General features: G+C 43.2%; 1 protein-coding gene, 1 long non-coding RNA gene and 2 other non-coding genes across 9 annotated transcripts; 3 read left to right on the top strand and 1 right to left on the bottom strand.

Annotated features, from left to right (window-relative positions):
* Window positions 1-1,587: 1,587 nt before the first annotated feature.
* On the bottom strand, window positions 1,588-18,139 carry LOC147357785 (uncharacterized). Of its 5 annotated transcripts, XR_015142095.1 has the most exons (6): window positions 17,977-18,139; window positions 15,667-15,801; window positions 8,759-8,880; window positions 7,837-7,958; window positions 4,513-4,631; window positions 1,588-3,027 (listed from the first exon to the last, which is right to left on the bottom strand). It is a non-coding gene; the product is annotated as an uncharacterized LOC147357785 (long non-coding RNA). The 5 variants fall into 5 exon arrangements; XR_015142093.1 differs by lacking the exon at window positions 8,759-8,880 and having other exon boundaries at window positions 4,513-4,588; window positions 15,689-15,801; window positions 17,977-18,094; XR_015142094.1 differs by lacking the exon at window positions 17,977-18,139 and having other exon boundaries at window positions 4,513-4,588; window positions 15,667-15,802.
* Window positions 18,140-18,341: 202 nt separating this feature from the next.
* Window positions 18,342-21,186, top strand: RPL27A (ribosomal protein L27a). 2 transcript variants are annotated; one of them, XM_086340184.1, is made up of 5 exons: window positions 18,342-18,408; window positions 18,805-18,868; window positions 19,293-19,368; window positions 19,956-20,130; window positions 21,009-21,186. In XM_086340184.1, exons 1-5 carry the CDS (start codon window positions 18,406-18,408, stop codon window positions 21,135-21,137), a joined length of 447 nt encoding a protein of 148 aa, XP_086196310.1. In that variant the 5' UTR covers window positions 18,342-18,405; the 3' UTR covers window positions 21,138-21,186. The 2 variants fall into 2 exon arrangements, with proteins under 2 accessions (XP_086196310.1, XP_086196311.1); XM_086340185.1 differs by lacking the exon at window positions 18,342-18,408 and having other exon boundaries at window positions 18,810-18,868; window positions 19,277-19,368.
* On the top strand, window positions 19,539-19,668 carry LOC147357784 (small nucleolar RNA SNORA3/SNORA45 family). The gene has a single exon (XR_015142513.1). It is a non-coding gene; the product is annotated as a small nucleolar RNA SNORA3/SNORA45 family (small nucleolar RNA).
* LOC147357783 (small nucleolar RNA SNORA3/SNORA45 family) lies at window positions 20,781-20,909 on the top strand. Its single transcript, XR_015142514.1, has one exon. It is a non-coding gene; the product is annotated as a small nucleolar RNA SNORA3/SNORA45 family (small nucleolar RNA).
* Window positions 21,187-23,239: the final 2,053 nt, after the last annotated feature.

Below are 23,239 nucleotides of genomic sequence, written 5' to 3'. Positions count from 1 at the left end.
CACCCTACTCTAGGTCTGTGGTTCCTACTGTCCCTCAAGCCCAGACAAGCCCTAGATTGACAGTCAAGGGAGCTACCTGAATTTTTTTTCTTTGCTCTGTAAGTGACCAATTATGTGACAGCAGAATTCTAGAACTTTCTGGAATTCTGATGTCCCATGTACTCAATGAGGGGTTAGAGATACACTCTTATAGGTCTTTCCTGCTCTCCAGCCATCACAGCAGTCAACAATGACTGGTCTCTCTTAAATGAGAGAGTTCCAGCAGACAAGAGGCCTCTCCAAGACCCTGTCCATCAATCACATCTACCTTGAACTCCCTCTCTAGCTATAGCCTTCCAAGTAGTCCTGGCAGCAGAAATACATCCCCCAAAACACAGCCTGCCTCCTTCCTGTCACCAGGGGAATCGCTCTCCCAGTAACGGTACTGTTCTGAGGTACCAGTGCTACTCCCAGGGCCCTAGAGAGCCAATTAATGTGAGGAAAACTGTTCATGAACTAAAAAAAACTATCCTGCTAATAGGGCTCCAGCACTCCGGGTTCTGCACCTGCTGCACACACGGCTCAGCAGCCTGCCTTCCACCTGGGAAGCTTGGGTCACTGCCCACACGAGACCCCACAACGGTTGCACACACTGTTCATCACCTGGAGTGAGCAAGCAGCAGTCATCTCACCTGCCAAGCTTCTGTTGCTGAGACCTCACCCCTCCCCTGACTCCCACCTCCCACTCTCACCCCAGGCCATTAGAGCCCCTCCAGCTCATTAAGATAAGTACCATTTCCCTCTCTGACTCTGAGGTTGTAGCATCTTGCATCACGTCCCTCTCTTTGCATCTTCCCAAAGCCCCAAGGCCTGCCCATGAAGGGACAGAGCTTGCTCCCCCTTTCAGCATTTGCAGTTTTCAGGGGGTATGCTGTTACCTGTCACTAGCTTCAGGAAGCAGGAGGCTGTGGTGATTATTTGGTGTTCCTAGAGCTCTTCAAGTCCAGTCCCAGAGAATACCCAGGATCACCCAGTCAATTAGTGTCTAGACCAAGCTACAGGGCCCATGACTTCCAGACCAGGGTCTCTGTCCCTACCTAGACTGCATCTACCACATTGATACTGGGAAAAGTAAGATACCAAACAAGGAGAGACTGGAATCTAGACCTCAGAATCAAGGTCTCACATCTAGAATTTGTCTTTTATTAGATTTGAAGAGAAAGATTAATGTTCCTTTTACTTACACTGGGAAGGAAATATACACTTAATAGCCTTCCTCTCCTAAAATAACAAATATAATCATAAGTGTGTGTGTGTGTGTGTGGGTGCACACACACGTTAGTCACTCAGTTGTATCTGACTCTTTGTGGCCCCATAGACTGTATAGCCCACCAGCCTCCTCTGTCCATGGGGATTCTCCAGGCAAGAATCCTGAAGTGGATTGCCATCCTCCAGGGGATCTTCCTGACTTAGGGATTGAACCCAGGTCTCCTGCATTGCAGGTCTATTCTTTACCATCTGAGCCACCAAGGAGTCCCAGAACCATAGGAGCCCTGAAAATTTTGAAAACAGACCCAGCATATAGTAAAGAGTTTCAGGCATGCCAGCTTCCTTCAGAGCTTGCTACATTTATTTAAAGTATCACTTGGGGACTCAATGGCCAACTTTCCAGGTAGAATTTGATCTGGGACCATTTTCAAACAGATTTAAAAGCAAACAGTCCCAAGTAGATAGTCTCATTGGCTGAGTAGACCCATTTCCAATATCCAGCCTTCCCAGAACCCGCCACACCAGCCATCTCACAGCACAGCTGAGACAGTGTGTGCTCAGCATACTACTGCCTTTGCTTTGGTCCCCATCACTAGCTTTCAAAGACCTGGTCCCGCTGGTTTCCTCAGGGCCTAAGACCTGATGTAGATCCACTTCCTAGTGTGATGGAGTTGCTGGGGAGAATTTCAACTAGGCTGTGACTGCATTGATGGAAGATCTGTACCCAATATCTTAGGTTGCAGGATTGGGTCTTTCCTCAGATTCTCCCTTGAGTCTCTCCATTAGCGCAATAATTCCAGTGGGTGAGGAATCTCCCCCTGAGCAAAGCGCCACAGTGCAGATCACAAGCTCCAAAGGTGGATGAACCTGAGTTTGACTCGACCTGACCTGACACTTAGTAGTTATTCAGTTCAGTTCAGTTCAGTCGTTCAGTCGTGTCCGACTCTTGGCGACCCCATGAATCACAGCACGCCAGGCCTCCCTGTCCATCACCATCTCCCGGAGTTCACTCAAACTCATGTCCATCGAGTTGGTGATGCCATCCAGCCATCTCATCCTCTGTCGTCCCCTTCTCCTCCTGCCCCTAATCCCTCCCAGCATCAAGATCTTTTCCAATGAGTCAACTCTTCACATGAGGTGGCCAAAGTACTGGAGTTTCAGCTTTAGCATCATTCCTTCCAAAGAACACCCAGGGCTGATCTTCTTTAGAATGGACTGGTTGGATCTCCTTGCAGCCCAAGGGACTCTCAAGAGTCTTTTCCAACACCACAGTTCAAAAGCATCAATTCTTCGGTGCTCAGCTTTCTTCACAGTCCAACTCTCACATCCATACATGACCACAGGAAAAACCATAGCCTTGACTAGATGGACCTTTGTTGGCAAAGTAATGTCTCTGCTTTTCAATATGCTATCTAGGTTGGTCATAACTTTTCTTCCAAGGAGTAAGCATCTTTTAATTTCATGGCTGCAGTCACCATCTACAGTGGTTTTGGAGCCCCCCAAAATAAAAGTCTGACACTGTTTCCCCATCTATTTCCCATGAAGTGATGGGATCAGATGCCATGATCTTTGTTTTCTGAATGTTGAGCTTTAAGCCAACTTTTTCACTCTCCTCTTTCACTTTCATCAAGAGGCTTTTTAGTTCCTCTTCACTTTCTGCCATAAGGGTGGTTATCATCTGCATATCTGAGGTTATTGATATTTCTCCTGGCAATCTTGATTCCAGCTTATGCTTCTTCCAGCCCATCCTTACATAATCACAATTCCCAGGTTTTTCATCTGTAAAATGGGGATAATACCTATGTTAGAGGGTTGCTGTGAAGTTTTCTAGAAAAGATAATACAGGCATAAATACTCCATATAGCCTCTGCCAACCAGAAGATGCTTGATAAACATGATCTGCACCTCACAACTTGAGGAATAGAAAGGGGCAGTGTCACAACTGGAAAAAGTTTTCCTTTCAGACAAGAGCCATGGATATTTTTGTGGACCCATTGCTTATCATCTGTTAAATAAGTATTCACTTAAGCCCTCAACCGGTGTCAGGTTCTGTGTTGGACGTGGCATTGCAGAGATGCAAGGCACAGTTCAGCTGAATGAGAAGATGCCCACTTCATGCCCTCCCCCTGTGCTGAGCCCCACTACAAACATGCAGGCCTGGGGAGGCTCCACTGAGGGATTAGAGTTGAAAATCAGCTGGTAAGACCCTGAGCTCAGGCATAGTCCTGCTTCCATTCAACACGGCAACTGCTTGGCTGTGCCCAACAACCAGGAGGAATAGATTTATGGAAATGGACTCATCCCCATGCCATGTGGCCCCATGTGTCTGGAGGCGTTGAAGCTAAGGGCCTATTTAATTCTTCAGCCTCTGTCCATCTCCCCTGCTAACCCTCTACCTATTCCCATATGTGACATTTGAAAATCACAGATTGGCAGAAGTAGGATAAGCCTTTTAGCAAGTCTGTAATCCTACTCTGCTGGATAAAGTGGAGGTGCTAAAAGCTCTTTCCAAAGAATGAGACTCCCAAAGCCTGGCTTCTCAAATTAAGGATCAGAAATCTAAGTTCAGGTATTGGGTATCTCACTGGACTTGCCCGAACTAGGTGACATCTCTGCTTTTCATCAGTCAGCTCATTTGGGTGCCATTTGTTTAGTCCTTCAGAAAACATTTACTGAGCAACTGATATCCACCAGTCCTTGTGCACTGAGAACCTCCCAGAGTTATTGCTCCTTTGCCTAAAGAGTCTTTCCTTCACATTCCTACAACACTGTATTATTATCTGCCCTTCAATAGAATATGAGTTCCTTGAAGGCAAGGGCCTGGTCTTTTCATCTCAGTGCCCTAAATACCATAAGGCCTGGTACATGAAAGTCAGTAACTACCATATGAACCAACAAATAGCCCACAGCAGAGAATCCTAAAACCTCCAAGTAGCAGAGGAAGCTTATTCCACTCTGACCCACAAATGCAAATATGGAAGGTAACAACAGCCTGGCCAGACCATAGGACATACTAAATAATGAAGATGCAGCATATTCAAGAAATGGCCTGACTCCAAATCAAGCATATTCACATCTAACAGATTTTTCCACTTCAGTTTCACAAGTTCTAAATAATAGCATTTTTTTCACATTTCTTGGTCTCTTACTATATCCGAGGCATATAGTACAGAATGTTTTCTTTTCTGTTCTCACTTACTCTTCATAACAACCCTATAAATTAATTACAATTAGCATCTCCATTTTACAGGCAGGAAAACTTACCAAACTATGCAACTATTAAGTGGCAGGTAGATTAGGACTTGGGTCTTCCCAGGTGACTCAATGGTAAAGAATCCACCTGCCAATGTAGGAGACACAAGAGATGTGGGTTCGAAGATCCTCTGGAGAAAGAAATGACAACTCACTCCAGTACTCTTGCCTGGAAAATTCCATGGACAGAGAAGCCTGTCAGGTTGCAACCCATGGGGTCGCAAAAAGTGGGACACGATGGAGCAACTGAACACACACGCAGACTAGAACTCACACTAAGATGCCCAGATATACTGACACCAAAGCTTATATTTTCATTCTTCCTTGTACTTAGAATAACTTGGCAACAAACACCATGATTCTAATAATTGTCATTAGTATGAATTTAGTTTTGTAACTTTTGTTATTGCTGTTCAGTTGCTCGGTCATGTCCAACTCTTTGAAACCCCACGGACTGCATGCCAGGCTTCCCTGTCCTTCACCATCTCCTGAAGCTTGCTCAAACTCATGTCCATTGAGTTGGTGATGTGATCTATCTATCTCATCTTCTGTCATCCCCTTCTCCTCCTGTCTTCAATCTTTCCTAGCATCAGGGTTTTTTCTAATGAATCAGCACTTCTCATCAGGTGGCCAAAGTATTAGAGCATTCAGTTTCAGCATCAGTCCTTTCAATGAATATTCAAGGCTGATTTCCTTTAGGATTGACTGGTTTGATCTCCTTGCTGTCCAGGGACTCAAGAGTCTTCTTCAACACCACAGTTCAAAAGCATCAATTCTTCGGCACTTAGCCTTCTTTACAATCCAGCTCTTACATCCATACATGACTACTAGAAAACCCATAGCTTTGACTATACAGACCTTTGTCAGCAAAGTAATGTCTCTGCTTTTTAATAAGTTGTCTAGGTTTGTCATAGCTTTTCTTCCAAGGAGCAAGCATCTTTTAATTTCATGGCTGCAGTCACCATCTGCAGTGATTTTGGAGCCCAAGAAAATGAAGTCTGTCACTTGTTTCCACTGTTTCCCCATCTATTTGCCATGAACTGATGGGGCCAGATGCCATGATCTTAGTTTTTGAATGTTTCTGATTTTAGAGTCAAACAGTCTTGAGATATGTATAATTAGTTCATGGTAGAAATCTTAAGTGAGACCAAAGACCTAAACATGAGAGTTAAAACTATAAAGCTCTTGGAAGAAAACATAGGAGGGAAGTTTTATGACAATAATTTCCTGGGTATGACACCAAAAGCACAGATGACAAAAGACAGGTACATGGGACTTTAAAATGTTAAACTTTCAATGTGTTGATAGCACACTATCAACAAAACAAAAAGGCAACCCGTGGAAAGGGAGAAAATATTTGCAAGTCATTTATCTGATAAGGGTCTAGTGTCCAGAATATATAAAGCTGCCATACAACTCAACAAAATACTGATTTAAAAATGGGCAAAACTTGAAACTAACAACATCGTAAATCAGCTATGCTCCAATAAAATAATTAAATTTTTTAAAAAACACAAAACCGAAACTCTATATCATTAAACTATTCTCCATCCCCTCCTCCCTGCACCCTTGGCAATCCCCATACTATCTTTGTAAATTTAGCTACTTTACGTACGTCATGTAAGCAGAATCATAGAATATTTGTCTTTTTGTGACTGGCTTATTTAATATAATGTTCTTAAAGGTCATTCATATTGTAGCATTTGTCAGAATTTCCTTCCTTATTAAGGCTGAATATTTCATTTCATGTAGATACCACATTTGTTTATCCATTCATCTGTCTAGGGACACGTAGGTTCCTTCCACATTTGGTTGTTGCAAAGAATGCTGCTATGAACACGGGCACAAAAATATCTCTTCTAGTCCCTGTTTTTAACTCCAGAAGTGGAATTGCTGGTAATTCTATTTTAAAATTTTTTGAGGAACCACAATACTGTTTTCCAAGGAATCTGCACCATCTTATATTCCCACCAACAGTGCACAGGATTGCAATTTCTCCACATCCTCACAAACACTTGTTATTTCTGTTCTTTATTTTAATAGCAGCCATGCTAAAAAATGTAAGGTCATATCTCATCATGGTTTTGACTTGTATTTCCCTAAATATTAGTGATATTTGGAGAATGTCTATTCAAGTTCTTTGCCCATTTTTACATTGGTGAGTTGTACAAGCTCTTTACATATTCTGGATAATAATGCAACAGTGCTGGAACTTTTAAGACATATTTGATTCTCCATTTTTATAAATTTAACTTACTGTATTTCCAAGAGTTAAGTTCTTTAGAATGTTTATTTGCTAGACAATTGAATTATTTTTTAAAAAATTAATTTATAAAAGCAAATATTAGCTGTAAATATGTTCAAATATTAATGAAAGGTCCTTTTAAAGTGACTGTTAAATTTTCTATATTAATAAATAGAATAAGATTTGTAAGTTAAAATTAAAAGCTTAGGGGAGAACTAAGTTTAAGTGGTTAAGTTTAAAAATCACATATTAATTAAAAAAATCTAAGTAGACCATATCTTTTCTGTACTCCAAACTCTCAACAGAGAACTAACAGAGGTTAGGTAGCTTGTCCAAGGTTTAAAAATCTCAAAATTCAGATCTCAAAGTACCTGCAATGGTCTAATGCCTCAGATAACCTAGACCTGTGCTACAAATCACTTTTAAAATACTGCAGACAACAAAACAAACAAAAATGATGATGTTTTTAAATGCTGTCAACTGATTTGGCTTTTTCATCGCACAAGTTCATTCAGCAGACACTCAATGCACCAATGCAACATGACTTGTTCTAGAATAATGAAATGAAGGGACCTGGCTGCTGTCTCCAAGGACTTCACAGTTCTCAATGAGATTGTCTCCTAGGAAACCTGACGTTCAGAAGAAAGGCACAAGCTCCTCCCTGCAGTAGGAGGGGGGTTCACCATAGATGGTGAATGGTTCATTAGTCAGTGCAAGTCTGTTCAAAATCTTTTCCTGACTGACCTGAGGGGCCCACCTATTCTTCCCCTGCTTCAGAAGTTTAGTGGGTCAGGACATATCCTCTCCTTCTGGGGAGGCAGCCAAACCCTGAATCAAACTCTCCAGGTTTCTTAGTCTGCCACCAATTTAAGGAAATCCCAACATGAAAAATCCTAGCCTACAAAACAGATCTATTAAGCAGCAAGAGGATTTGCTTTGTCTCACAGATTCCCTAAAGAGTTGCTTTCAGCAATGAGTATCCCATGGGCTTTTAAATTCTGATTCTTTCTACACCTGAAATTCAATTCCTATGAAATGGGAAAAGAGCTGTTTCAGAGATGGAGGTGAACCTCTGGTGCCTTTGTACTTACCATCTGGGACAGTCCCATTGAACCCCAGCAACGTGCTCTAGCTCCTTGATCAAGCACTGGAAGCAATTCTTACAGAGCAAATGCTAACAGGGTAGAAGCCAGGCACCAACACTGTGCAGGTCCTGTTGGCACAACGAGCAGATCAGTGTCGCCTCCATCTGTCTGCTTCTGTTTTTCTGGTGCATTAGTGACTGCCCCATAAAGCTCATGCCTGTGTCTGTGCCCACACATGTGCCCAGAACTGGGGCTTTTCCATTAATATTCTCAAGTGTGAAGTAGTGTATAAAGCAAACCAAGCTCTACTCCCTATAAGTGTAGCACAAAGCAGAGTGATTTACTTCTTTGGGAAAAGGGCTGGAAAGGATACAAAAACCAAGGCCTCAGAAGTCCACGCTATGTCTGTCCCTAGAACTGGAGGCTCACGTCCCGCAACGGGAACAGTCCGAACTCTCACTTGGGCCCAAAAGACAGTCCCAGATTTCTGCCGGGAAGACAAAGCATGGAGGGGTCTGCTAGGTTGTGTGTGTCCTACAGGGTTGGTTTGCCTTCAAAAATGTCCCAGATACTTCTGTGCTTCTCTTATCAATGGACAAGCTTGATCCAACATTTCATTTTGGAAAAGAGAAGGAAATTTACTAAATGCCAAGTTTATGCCAGGTGCTTTATATACTTTATCTCCATCCTCCCAATTACCCTTGGAAATAGGGATTGTATTTTAAAAAATGAAATAAAATCATCAGAGACAGGCTGAGGAAAATGAGGTTCAGAGAATTTGGCTCCTCATGAGTTCTCTCTAACAACTTTTGTAAATTAGTGTTTCATTCTGATGAGCTTTTTAAAGTATAAATACTCTGGGTCATCTATATATCCACCATGATGGGATTTTAGAGGCAGTGTTAAAAAGTTAGGATCTAGTTCATACCAGTATTACTTTGTCTCAGGATAATGAGAAGAAAAAGGAGCAGATAATATGTAAATGACGGATTCTCGCCACAGGAAGCCCAAATGAAATCACAGCGCATGATGATGAATGTTCCACAGAACCTAGAATACAGACAGTAGTGGGGAAACTGGACCACCATCATGTGGCACAAGTTTGCTAAACTTAGCCACAACAGGGTGCACCTCACTTAAGCTGAGGTGATAATTTTGCTTAGCAACACATCATGTGCAAATGATATTAATATTGTTAGTTTGTTTTGGTTTTTTTATCATTTATCAGCTGTTTTAGGTTTTGTAATTATATAAAAGCATAAAGAGTGCACCTAGTTTTATATTTGTACTTATTTATAAAGAAACAAAAACAAAATTCATTTAATTCAAATTCAGAGCTCTGTAATTATGCAAATTTAAGAGAACTGTCACTTCAATTCCAGTCTTTGGGAACCAAGCGCATTAAGGACAGAGGAGGCAGGAGGGGCCAGGCTTCTTGGGAGCCCAGCAAGATGCCACTAAATAAAGTAACGGACGGGCTTTTATCTTGAATTCATTCTGAGGCTCTAAGAGCAGTTACTTTCCAGAGCACAGCCACAGTAGCAGCCCTGATGGAGGTGAGGACAATGTCTCTTAAAAGATTTAAATGTGGATAAGTTTATTTCGCCAGACTTTTGAGAATATCAAACCTTTTAGTCTTAGAACCACTTTACTTACTTTAAGTGTTGAGGACCCCAAAGAAATTTTACTTATGTGGTTATATCTACTGCCATTTACCATATTATAAGTTAAAAGTGAGATAATTTTAAAATATTAATTCATTAAAACACAATAAACCTATTACAAGTCAACATGAATAACATACTTTTCAGGAAAAAATACTTTCAAATAATAAATTTAGTGAGAAGAGTGACATTGTTTTTGCCTTTTTGCAAACCTCCTAATGTCTGGCTCAGCAGAAGACTTAATAGAAGCTGGCTTTTCCCACACCAGCTTCTTCAGTCAATCTATTACATGTTGTTTTGTTTACAGTATATGAAGAAAATCCAGCCTCAAACAGCTATACAGTTGGAAAAGATAGAAGTATTTTAATAGCCTTATTAGATAATTGTAGATAATCTTCTTTGATAGTACACCAAAATTTAACAAGTGGTAGTGAGTCAGGAGATAGATGGGCCCCAGGCTGGGCAGATGGAGTTCGTCTGCTGTGCACAGATACTCAAAAAGAGCAGGAGGGAGAAGCTAAGCCCTGCCCAATAAGACATAAAAGACTACCTATTCCTCATTCTTGAAGCCAAGGAGACCTTTCTGACTATACATACACAGGAAAGCTCCCTGGAGGTCAAAAGGGAGGGCATCAATTCATAGGAAGCGATGTCAAGCTACCCCATAGGCGTCTTCACTGGAATCCATCTTGGCTAAGACATGCACGTACACACATCAGAGGACACTGAGATAAGCTAAATATGGACTCAGAATAAGGCAGCGATGACTGGCCAAAGGAAATCCAGAAGAAATGCCTCATAAAAGTGATTTAAACTACCATGAGGGCAAGCTCTCTCTCTGAGCCCACTCATGTGTCTATCCACACGTACCCTTTTGCCTCCTAATAAACACTTTACTCGGAGAAGGCAATGGCAACTCACTCCAGTACTCTTGCCTGGAAAATCCCATGAACGGAGGAGCCTCATAGACTGAAGTCCATGGGGTCACTAAGAGTTGGACACGACTGAGCAACTTCACTTTTCATTTTTCACTTTCATGCATTGGAGAAGGAAATGGCAAGCCACTCCAGTGTTCTTGCCTGGAGAATCCCAGGGACAGCGGAGCCTGGTGGGCTGCCGTCTACGGGGTCGCACAGAGTCAGACATGACTGAAGCGACTTAGCAGCAGCAACAAACACTTTACTTGCTTCACTACTTTCCATCTCTATATGGAATTCATTTCTACACAACTGACTGGCTAGAACCTTATCACTGACCACTGGTCCCTGGTGGTCTAATGGTAGGATTCAGTGATCTCACTGACGTAGCCTGACTTCAATCTCTGGCCAGGAATGGAAGTCCTGCTTCAAGCTACTGTAGGCAGAGGCTATCCAAGAGCAGTAGTTTCTTCAAGGTTGGTAGAATCTGATACTCCATCAGTGAACTTTTCTTATTCTGTTACATTACCATCCACCGGTCTGCTTTAACACTTTGAAACACTCTTTAACCCAGGCATAATTTTTATAACACCAAGCACTGACTTGGAAAATACCGATTCAATGATTAATGCAAATATTCCAAATATTGACATATTTCATTACAGAAAAAAAGTCACCTCTAATTGCATCAGAAAATTCTGTAAATGTTATGAAGTTGTCAAATTCACAGAGGCAGCTATAACTTTACCAGAATTCTAATTTTTGCTTGCAAGCCCAAATTTTATCGTTGGCAACAAATAAAGTGTTTTCTTTCTTGAAGTGATAGGCTCTCTTCATTTTTAAAGAAAATATCTGCCAAATTCCCAAGCCTGAATAATCAGTTTGTCTGTCAGTTGTTCAAATAAAACTAGTATTCTACAAAATAATAAAGCTAGTGCAGCATGCAAGTCAAATAGGGATACAACTACAGTTCCTCACTTTGATAAACAGCAGAAGTGCTTTATGCATACTTATTTCTTCACACAGAATATTAAAGAAACTTGTATTCAAGGATTGAACGTTAATAAACATGGACATTCTTCAGCGAAACTGGCTCTTCTCTTTTTATCATCTTTTCTTTTACAAGCAAATGCCTGGCTGTGAAGAATACACATACCAGCAGTTTTACACACCATCTTTGACTTTGGCTTTGGCACCATCAGTGCAAATGTCAACCCAGTAAAAAGGCCAAATAACATCTTAGTATTACTATGAAAATTGTTTCGACCTTGTGGAACCCCTGAAAGGGTCTCAGGGACCCCCTCCATGGGCCTTTAGACTACACTTTGAGAACAGTTGCAATAGACTCTGGATGACCATTCTGGGTATCTGAGGAAGTGGCATGGCTTTCCAAACCAGTGGGCACAACTCAGGGTAAGAATATAAAGTAGTAAGTATTTGATTTCTGTCTTAGAAGAGCAACTGAATTAACTCTGTGAGGGTAAGGTTAAATTAAAGGCACAGCAATGAGTCTCTGGTTTCCCAGGTGGCACAATAGTAAAGAATCCACCTGCCAATGCGGGAGACACAGTAGACGTGAGTTCTACCCCTGGATCGTGAAGATCCCCTGAAGTACAAAATGGTATTCGTGCTTGCAGTATTCTTGCCTGGAAAATTCCATGGAGAGAGGAGCCTGGCGGGCTACAGTTTATGGGACTGCAAAGAGTCAGACATGACTGAGCATGCACATGCAATGAGTCTCTGATTTGAAGATAAGCAAGGGAAGGCCAAATGATCCCATTTCTATCCCCTTCTTCCTTTTCACAATTATTTAGCTCTTCTCTCTCCCCCCTATATTCCCTGACCTGGGAAAGTTAAGGGGCTTGCTTGGCAGAACGTACTTAAGCCAGGGGTAGCCAATTCAAATGCCTCCAGGGGTTAGTCATATAAACAGTAAAGAGCCTCACCTAAAAGAATGTGGGTCCAGTGTTGCCAAGTCTTAGTTTTTTCAAAACACCAGAAATCCAAATTTAAAAAAAATTTTAAATGTTGGCAACCAACTAAATTAAAAAAAAATCATAACAGCATGAGTCAAACAAAGTATACCAGCCATCAGCTTATGACCTCCACTTTAAGTCATGAAGCGACTTGAACTAAATTAAAGTGAAAGACTGGAAAGACAGAAGGGAAACCTCACGTATGTTACCTTGCTTACAAACCATCTCCCTTAAGATCCCACTCCCAGAGGTGAGAGAAGGGAGAGATTAACTGGGTTTCTGTAACCTGGCCAAGGAATAACAGAGCAAGTCACTCTGTACCATACTGGGAGTTAGAATTTCAAAGATTGTTTGCATGGGTAGTACAGAACAAATTATCATCAAAATAGCATACATTTTAGGGGGGGGAAATGGGAGGGAGAAACACCAAGTAAATAGAGAGTGCCTACTCTATGCTAGACTGTGTTGAATGTGATACATTATTTATCTGTGTGCTTGCTCACTGCCTGTTTTAGGCACAGTCCTAGGGCAGGACTTTGTCTTTTGTGTTCACCATGGCGCCTTCCCCTCACTGCCTGGCACTCATACATAGTGTCTGAATACACAGCATGTGCCCAATAAGTATTTCTAAAATGAATGAATGAATCATGGTAGTTTTTCATTATACAGACAAGTAATCTAAGATTGAAAGAGAAAATGCTACTTGTTCAAAATCATTCAGCTAGTGAAAACAGGGGTAGGAAATGAACCAAAACTTTTGTGTTCTTTCCATGAATTTTATCATCTAAAGTAAAACTCAAGAGCAATTGAATTCGTTGTGCTATTGGATGAACTGCCCTCGAAGATCCTGGCATTCTTCCCTTCACATTTTGCTATTCTGAGTTTAATGGCAGCAGGGTTTTCCATCCTAGCTTCCAACAAAGCTGTTAGGAATGCATTTGCCACACAGAACAATGAGATTTTTTTAAAAATCTATCCAACACAGAAAGGAAGGACTCTTAGTCCTTGAATTATATTTATTTTTACTTTGTAATAAAGAAAACCTTGTGTGGTCCTATGAATTTTCCCCTAAATGCCATATTGTGGGTATATCAAAAACTACTGATAAAAGCAAAAACAAAATAAAACAAGCAAAAACTCTGAACCTGGTGTAGTTTAAACTGGAAACCACACGTGCTGATGGTGCATAAATTGGTACAATCCATTTGGAAAAAATATACATACATATAGCAACATAAAATGAATCATAAAAATGTTCATACCCTATAATACAGTAATCTCACTCCTGGGAATTTATCCTAGACAAGTTATTCAACAGAAGAAGAAAAAAGCCACACATACACCAGTGTTCATTGCATCATTTTCTTCAATAGCAAAGAACACAATGAGAACAATAAGAAAGGAAAAAAAAAAAGAAAACACACGAGAAAATGGCTTAGTAAATTATAGTATGTGCTGAAGATAAACTACTAGCTGTTAAAAATAATAATCATGAATACTGGGTAGTGATACAGAAAAAATGTAATAGTATTAAACCAAAAACAGAATACAAAAAGATTTGTGTACCATGATCATCAGCTTTGCAGACAGCTACGTCTCCATGTGAATAACAACTGAAAGGTAATAATCAGACATGAAAACAGTGTTGTAAGGTATTATAATTTGAGATGTTTGTACTTATATTTTTTCAAATTTTTCTTTCATGTATTGTCTTTTCTATGACATGTAAGTTTTAAAATTCTTTCTGAAGTAAATTCGGATCTGAGTTTTTCTCAAATTCTCACTTAGAAAAGACACCCTGACTCGTCCCATCTTAAATTAACAATCCTCTACTTGAAAAAGGAGAAAGAAATGAAAGTGAAGTCACTCAGTGGTGTCTGACTCTTTGCAACCCCATGAACTGTATGTAGTCTGTCAGGCTCCTCTGCCCATGGAATTTTCCAGGCAAGGATATTGGAGTGGATTGCCATTTCCTTCTCCAAGGGATCTTCCCAACCCAGGAATCGAACCTGGGTCTCCTGCACTGCAGGCAGACTCTTTATCACCTGAGCCACCAGTGAAGCCCCACTTGAAAAAGGAGAGCAACATATTTCCAAATGTACGACTCTGAAGATGGAGAGCAAGAAAGCAAGGTTGAATGCACCCAGGCTGTTGTTGCTGTCTGAAGAATCGCTGATGAAATCAGGAACCCAGAGAGGAAAGGAAGAGAAAGGGACCACCAGGGTCTTCTTCAGGTGGCAGTGTGTTCACAAGGCCACCTGGAGAGAGGGCTAAGGGAGGAGTAAGAAGGTCAGCACTGCAAATACCTGCCTCACCAGGCTGCTGCCCAGCACTGTCTCCCTTCTGCTCATTTCGCAGGCATTTTCTGAGGCCCTGACTCTCTGAGGAGAGTCCACATGTCTGAGATGTCACAGGCCATGCTCTACTTCAGAAGAGATGTCACAGAGAAAGAGGCCTCTCAGGGGTCATGTCCACGATCATGCCCCCTGTGCCTGGTGACATGAGGTCACCCAGTACCTCATGTCTAGCATCTACTTAACTTTGCATATACAGAATTTAGCTTTGTTAGCTCTCTCAGCGGAGAAGGCAATGGCACCCCACTCCAGTACTCTTGCTTGGAAAATCCCATGGACAGAGGAGCCTGTTAGGCTGCAATCCATGGGGTCGCTAAGAGTCAGACACGACTGAGCGACTTCACTTTCACTTTTCACTTTCATGCACTGGAGAAGGAAATGGCAACCCACTCCAGTGTTCTTGCCTGGAGAATCCCAGGGACGGGGGAGCCTGGTGGGCTGCCGTCTATGGGGTCACACAGAGTCGGACATGACTGAAGTGACTTAGTATAGCATAGGCTAGCTCTCTCAGAGCTGGCTGACCCAGGGAAACTGACCCACGCTGACAAACCCCACGGGAGCCTTATGTTAAAGTTACATGATTTCCTTGGGAAGAAGAGGGAGCTGGCTAGAAAACCAAAAGCAGACAACTGTCCAGGGCACTCTCCCTACCCTGGAGATCAAACTATCAACAGGAAGAATGTCAGGTGAACACAGAACCCAACTTCAGTGCTGGACCGCTCAAGAAGGCCTTCCATTCAGATGGGTGGCCTGAGGGATAAGATGTAGCCCGTTTGTAACCAAGAAACCTGATACAACTGTCCAGAAGCAGTGTCCCACCAACCACTCTACCTCCACGCCCTGGGCTATCTTGGTCCTTGCTCCAGTTCCTATTTACTAGATACTTGAAGGTAACCTTTCATTCCCCAAACTCTGCCCAGCTTACCTCCATTCACAAACCATCTTACCAAGGGTCGTTTCCAGGTAGCTCAGCTCATTACATGTGCACTTACAGGCCACTTTTGATGTCAAATAGAGGATGATGTCTCTTATGCCTTGCCCCCAACTCTCAAGGCTCTTTCTGCTGGTACAGACAGTGTGTGAATAAGGATTGAAGGAGTGATGAAGACCATAATGTCGTGAGGTCAGAGGGAGTGATTACTGAGGTAAAAGCAGGAGATCCGAAGAAAAAAACCTAAGGCTAGGTCTAGGCTCTGATTGGCAGCTGCTCTGTAGCCTCTGACAAATCAGTAAATCTTCTGTGTCTCAACTCTCTCATTCATACAAGGGGGCTAATAGAGCTGCCCACGCAGGCAGACAGACATATTTTGTAAACTGCAAGGTGCATTTGGCTATTCTTACTGTGGACTGGAATATTCTTGAAGCAGCAGAATGTAAGGTAGGACTTCAAGGTTGAAGAAACTTCAGGGCATCTGGTTAGGAAAAAGGTAAGTACTCCAGGCATGAGAAATGACACTAGCACAGGAAAAAAGGTAGAAGGGCTGTACGAGGTTTGGCTGCAGCGAAAGCTTGTGTAGGGAAAAAGCTCAGGTTAGTCTGGAAAGGCAAGTGGGCGGTGTTCTGTAGCTAATAGGTCGTTCTGTTCCAAACTTTTTTATGAAGCGAAGGGATGAGTCATTTTGGAAAGATTAACCTGACAGAGGTGTGAAGGACGGAGGGATTGGAGGAGGTTTAGAATGCAGACAGGGTGATCACAAGAGGGTGCTGAACTCCAGATAAGAGATATGATAAGGGTGTTAATGAAAGCTGTGCTTTTTAGCACAAAGGCTAAAAAAGGAGGCTAGGTATAGAAAAAACGACATGATGACAATGTATTAGAGGAAAAGAATGTTTGGGGACAATTTTCAAGTCTCCCTGACATCACTATATAGGTTGCCAAGGCTGCGCACCAAGATATAGAATAAGGAAGGCACCAGTGAGCTGGAAAAGAGTCAAGTTTTTGGATTTGTCTATCTAGTTTATCTTAGAATGGCTGAGACACTAACCAGAAATTAACCATAAGTGAATGATTGTGGAGCTCAGCAACAGAGATGTGAATTGAAGCCACTCAAGACGAGTTCACCCAAGAAGACTGTGTACTATAAAAACAGGGGGACAGGCAGAAGGCTGAAGAACACCAATATTTAAATGGTGGACAAAGTTAGAAGAACCTGAAGGGAAGACGGAGGAAGGCAAGAGATGAGCTAAAAAAGAAGTCAAATGGGTAAAGTAAAACGGAAAAAACAAGTGATATGAGGAAGGGGCCATTCAGTTTGGTGTTTGGTGAATTGATGACATTGGTAAGAGCAATTTCATTGAAATAATGGGGCTGAGAGCCAGATGGCAGTGGACTGAACAATGAATGGGAAGCTAGCATTAACAGGATTTGTTGACTATTCTTTTGGGGAGCCTGCCTGAAAAGGAAAGAGGAGAGGTAATAAACAGAAACAGGGAGAATTTAGGATACTTTAGCTAAACTATATTTTAGCTGAAGGGAACAAGGAACAGAAAATTCGCACACACAGCCCACACTAGAGTTAACTGAGGAAGGTGATCCTGAACACAGGTTAAGACTTAAAACGGGAAGTCGCCTCTTCCACTTTAATCTACAAAGGGAGGTGAGGGCAGGTGCATTCATTCAGTTAAGGACCATTTGTTGAACGTGTACTTCCTGCCGGGAGCTAGGAGTGCACGGGTAAAAGAAAACAATCCTCCAGCCTTTAAGGAATTTGGTATGGCAGGAAAGATAAATATGGACCAACAAGTAGAAGAGTTTTGTGGTAGATTTTAAGGTAGCACAGTGGGGAGAAGTAAGCAACAATAACTGAATGAGTCAGAGAAGTTCTACAAGAGTAGACTCTTGCACAGTCCAGATCGAGGAGCGGTTCTCTGGTCCAGAAGACGAGGTCATGCGCATGCCAAGCAGGTTCCAGGGAAAATTAAAATGGACGGGTAGATTTACAGTCTGGAGAACAAAGGACCCCAAAGCAACCTGGTGTAGAGGTCCCTTAAAGGAGCTTGTTTAAAGTGAAATGCCCAGGACAATGGCACAAGGAGAAAAGAACACCTTGAGCCCACTCAAGAGTGTGGGCCGAGCAACTCCCAGAGGGTGGTAGAGACATCTACGAAGACTTGAAAGGGTGCAGACAGAGAGACCGGGTGGGCACACTGAGGGTCAAACAGTCCCTCAATGCAGCCAAGGGACACGCAAGCAACCGCTACCGCCCGGGCCAAGACGACCTCGCTGTGTTCTTACACAGCGAGAAGCGCGGGGTCGCTGAGGTATGGGGCTGTTGGTGAAGAGCTGAGAAACACGGTGGTCCCGGCGGATTCCGGGGCCTTGGCGCTGGGAAAAAAGCCAGGCCCAACAGAGCCACGACCGAATGCACCTTAGGGCGCCAAACCCCGCCTTCCGAGACAGATAGCCTCTGAGCGCGAGCTCCCGCGGGACATCACAGAAACGATACCCCGCCCACTGCAGCCTCCGGAACAGCTCTGTAATTAACAGGGAGCCCACAGGAAAAGGAAAACACCAAGACCCGAAGTCGCGCGAGACCCGCGACGCCAAAGAGGCCCCGCCCGCGACCCTGCCTCCCAGACAGGAAGTGAGGCGATAACTCCGCCCCCGTGCTCGGTAGATCGCGAGACTTCGCGGAGGCATTCCTCTTTCGTCTAGGCCGCCGACATGGTAGGTGGTTCTTGAGGATGGTCCGCGTAGTTGTAGTCTCAACCCGCGAGCTTTACTCACCAAGCACCCCAGCCACCTACTCCCGAGCTTGCCCTGGTCTTCCAAGGCTGCGTATGGCCAGCCGCGGGGCGGAGCGGCCGGCATGGGCCCGGAGCAGGGCGGAGAAACTAGGGCCGCGTGTTCATCCAGGAGCTTAGATTCTCGAGACACGCGGGCCGGGGCGCCCGGGATCTTCCCTGATGAGGCCGCACGGCTTCAGGCGTGGCTGTAACCTCAGTTTTGCTGACGGCGCCACAGAGCAAACCCCTTTGCTTGTGGGTCCCTCAAAGACTGGCAAGCTTTGCCCCCTGCCCCGCTTCCCTTCTGCTTTCTCACTAAGTACCTTCTCCCATACAGCCATCCAGACTAAGGAAGACCCGGAAACTTAGGGGCCACGTGAGCCACGGCCACGGCCGCATCGGTAAGTGCTGTTTCCCCATTCTGGTCGGCCTTGGACTATACCTGCCGGCTGCTTGGTTGTCAGTAGCTAGCTAAGTGAAGTGGGTTTGTCAGAGCTCATGCGGTCGAGTTGGATTGAACTGGATCATTAGATGTTGGCTTTTTATTTGAGAATCGTCTGTGCTTCGGTTGTAGAGAATTTCACATGAGTTGGGGGGTTGGAAATGGAACGAGACCCAGTATTGAATCGGTTGAAGGCATGAAGTACTGTGTTAGTGTTACGTGGAACTCTGCAAAGTGATATTTATCCCAAGAGTCTTGAAGGAGCAACATTGCTGGAAGAGATATAAAGCCAAGGCCCAGAAGTATGGGGAAATGCTTTTGCTACAATAGTATTGACGGGCTGGAGAAGGCTATTTTAGCCATGTAGCTATGTGTTCCTGCAGGCAAACACCGGAAACACCCGGGAGGCCGAGGTAATGCTGGTGGCATGCATCATCACAGGATCAACTTCGACAAATAGTGAGTGGTTTTCTCACTGTCCTTTTACTGACAATACTAGCTTGGGATTTAGGGGTAGAGGGTAGTTAAGAACGTCTTAAGCGGGAAGCAAGTCTCAGTACTCACGAACCTTGTCTGTTGCTGGTTTTTCTCTAGTTTATGTTTGATGTGAACTGAACTTGTCATCACTTGTCGAGGCTAGAGTCACGCTTGGGTATCCACTGTTGCCTTAGTGTGCTAGAGTCCTCGAAGAGTAACTGCTGACCTTATTCACTGGCTGTGGCCCTTATGGCATAGTCAGTCACCAGGTTAGTGACATGCATCAGATTGACTTACACAACCTTTAGATCTATTTATGCGGACAACTTAGCGGGATGGTATTAAAACTACTTGTTTAGGAGTCCGGTGTGATAGGAGGGCGTAGAAGCTCTCAAGTGACCTGAATTCTAGTCTTAAGATTTGTTTTACTCGACAAGTGGAGTTCCTACTAGGTTGCTCTTCTGCACAGGTGAACAGTGTACACTGTCATGGAGGGCGAGGGACTGTGAAGATGGTAAGCATAGCTCAGTTGGAGTGAGGTAATGAAAATGGTTGCCTTGTTTTCCCAGTCACCCAGGATACTTTGGGAAAGTTGGTATGAGGCATTACCATTTAAAGAGGAACCAGAGTTTCTGCCCAACTGTCAACCTTGATAAATTGTGGACCTTGGTTAGTGAGCAGACACGAGTAAATGCTGCCAAGAACAAGACAGGAGCTGCTCCTATCATTGATGTGGTGCGATCAGTAAGTGACTATTTTTGCCTTTTATGTGCCTTTCAAAATAATGGATAATACACGCCCGGCTACCTACTAGACAGTTCATTCAGTAGAACTTCCACGGGTAGGTCACTGAACAGAACTGAACTCTTGTTCAGTTGTGATCATGTAAAACCTTTGAAGAGTGATACTTTACTCCCATTCATTTACTTCATTTTTCACTTGAATTTTTAACTGATCAGATATCTCATTCCTACTGTCAATACCCTGCTTTCTCATCTGAACTTAAGTAGTGATTTACTTTAGCTGGCTCTGGTCTGTTTTACACAAGACTACAATGAGGCACAGCCCTTCACCCTTTATGTTCTAATAAAATACAATCCTAGTATGTTCAGTCGATATTTAAGGCTGAACATTATCTGAAGAGATCCCTCCCTGCACCCCAAAAAGGCATTTTTGTATATTATTAGGAGTCTGGTCCTTGTGTTCCTTACCCTCCATGGATATGGAGGTAGAACCCAGAGGAGACTTTCAGGAAAGTTAAAATTCCCTTTCTCAGCCTGTTGTTTGAGCAGTTCTGATGACCCTGGTTTCTTGGAACATGATTGGAAATGTGATTTTTTTCCTTTTTTGCTTATCAAGTGGTAATTGAATAGGAAAAGGGGGTTTGAGCTCTGCCTGAGACTAGAGTCACATCCCAACAGCTTTTGTCCTGGTGTGCTAGAGTACTCGGATAGAACCTGCTGGTATTGATTCACTGGCGAGGGCAGTTGGTGCCTCCGTGAGTGCCCAGATCAGAAACATGCCTTCCCTGGCTCCTAGATGGAGTGGATTGACAAGAATCTTTCTTTATACTCTTGGTGACTGCTGTGGTGCATTATAAACTCTTTTCTCTGTTCTTCTAGGGTTACTACAAAGTTCTGGGGAAAGGAAAGCTCCCAAAGCAGCCTGTCATCGTGAAGGCCAAATTCTTCAGCAGAAGAGCTGAGGAGAAGATTAAGGGTGTAGGTGGGGCTTGTGTCCTGGTGGCTTGAAGCCACATGCTGGGAAATTCATTAAATGTTAAGTGCTTTTCTCTTCTGGTTTGAGTGTAGGTTCTTTGGCATTTCTACCTCCCTGCCTGTACAGAAACCCACCTAATGGATTCTAGAATAAGGGTATTAGACCCTGGGTTCCTCTGCCAACTCCCCTCAAAGTACAAAGAGGTAACATCAGCACTTATAGGCCTTGGCTGGTTACATAATTTGAGCCTTCTCACTCAGTGAGGATACCTGTTGATGAGGAAACTTTATCTGATTATTGAAAGGTCTCTTAGAATTGTATGTTCTGAATTTACAGTGAGTGGGAGAATGTGCCCTTAACTGTTCCTTGGAGCTCAGGAAGCAGAAACTCAGTTTTGATGTGGAACCTTTACATACAAGATCTCTGGGTCACATTGGAAACATGGGACAGTAATAGAGTGGTTTGTGTGTGTGCTCAGTCGTGTCCCACATTTAGTGATCCCATGGACTGTGGCCCTCCTCTGTCCGTGGAATTTTCCAGGCAAGAATACTGGAGTGGGTTGCCAGTTCTACTCCAGGAGATCTTTACAACCCAGGGAAGTTACTCATGTCTCTTGCATTGGCAGGTGGATTCTTTACCACTGTACCACCTGGGAACCCCATCCATGGTTTGGATTCTAGAAATCAGTTGTCAGAACTCAAGGATCCTTGTGCATAGGAATCTGAATGTTTAAAGAGATACATCATGAAATGCTAATGATTTTCCTTGTAGTTTGAAGTGTATCTTATAGATAAATTAGGGGGATGCTAAAGGGCTTCCCTGGTGGCTCAGACAATCTGACTGCAATACAGGAGACCAGGTTTGATCCCTGGGTTGGGAATATCCCCTGTTGGAGGAAATGGCACTTCACTCCAGTATCTTCTCTGGAGAATCCCACGAACAGAGGAGCCTGGCGGGCTACAGCCATAGGGTCACAAAGAGTCAGACACGCCTCAGCAACTAACACTTAAGACCAGAAACCAGAATCAGGTTTTCTAGAGTTTGTATCTCCTGCAAAACCAAGATGACCAATGCTTGTGTGCTGACAGGACCCTCTTAATATTATCGTACATTATAATTTGCTATAGTTTATCACAAGATTTTGAAGGTGTTTTTGACCCATCATAAAACTTGTGGGGTAGAAACGTGACCAAAAGACTAGTTAGGATGGCACTTAAGCTTACTAAAACTGTACTTACAGGTTTAGTCTGGTACAGGGTTGTTTCTGTATTGCTCTGTGGGGTCATAAATGGGCTGGGAACCATGACTTTCTGTGGGACTAGTGTGTTGTGACAGCCTTTACAGGATATTGGGCATGATCAAGTGTAAAGAAGCACAGTGGAGGAAATGTGATTGATTTATATAATGGAGAGTTAATGGTCAGGAAGGCACTTGGTTGGACAAGCTAGTAACTTACTGACATAACATGTTGGTACTGATGGGGAAAGGTAAAAGTGGGTTTTAATGTCTTTTGGAGTCCTTAAAATATGGAAACTTTGATTTCTACTAGACACTGAAGGTAGAGAAAAGTGTAAATAAAGATTCAGGCCGGATTTGAAATTTGGATCTAAACCTAATACCTATGTGACGTCTTAAAAGGGTACTGAGCACACATGCACCTACTTTGGGTACTGTGTGGACTAAGTAAAATGGAAAGTATTTACTGAACTTCTGTGCTCAGCTCTTGGTAAGGAACATATAAATGAACTATTACTGTCACCCAAGTGACAAGTAGTTAACCTTGGTGTGATTCAGTCATTGGGAAAGTGATCTAAACACAGGGAAGAGCAAATGTGCATTCAGGAAACCCAATTTGGGAAGGTTAGACAAGTTGGGAGATGAGCCTGGAGCGAACAGGTACTCTGGCCAGGCTGTGACTTAGTTGAGGGGTACAGTGGAAGGTAGGAGGCAGGACCATGAGGATGGAAGACAAGTCGGATTCAGAAGACATAAGGAGATAAGACTTGTGACTGATAGGGGTGGGGCTGGCAGCAAAATCTGTTTGGGGAGGACAGATTTGTCAATAATCTTATGGCTAGCTTCTTTCCCAGTTTCATTGCTAGCATCTTGCAGCATAACTGTCCTGAAACTAGGT

The sequence above is a fragment of the Bos grunniens genome, chromosome 15, assembly GCF_055505025.1.
Source record: "Bos grunniens cultivar Pamir isolate PY7600 chromosome 15, Bosgru_T2T1.0, whole genome shotgun sequence".
NCBI classification, from domain to species: Eukaryota; Metazoa; Chordata; class Mammalia; order Artiodactyla; family Bovidae; genus Bos; species Bos grunniens.
The sequence above is the reverse complement of the archived record's forward strand: the minus strand, read 5'-3'. Positions and strand labels throughout refer to the sequence as shown.

Bases quoted from the DNA above. Each gene is read 5' to 3' on its own strand.
- RPL27A (XM_086340184.1), top strand. The intron at 19,369-19,955 runs GTGAGTGGTTTT...TTGTTTTCCCAG, and splicing joins AGGATCAACTTCGACAAATA to TCACCCAGGATACTTTGGGA. The intron at 20,131-21,008 runs GTAAGTGACTAT...CTGTTCTTCTAG, and splicing joins TCATTGATGTGGTGCGATCA to GGTTACTACAAAGTTCTGGG.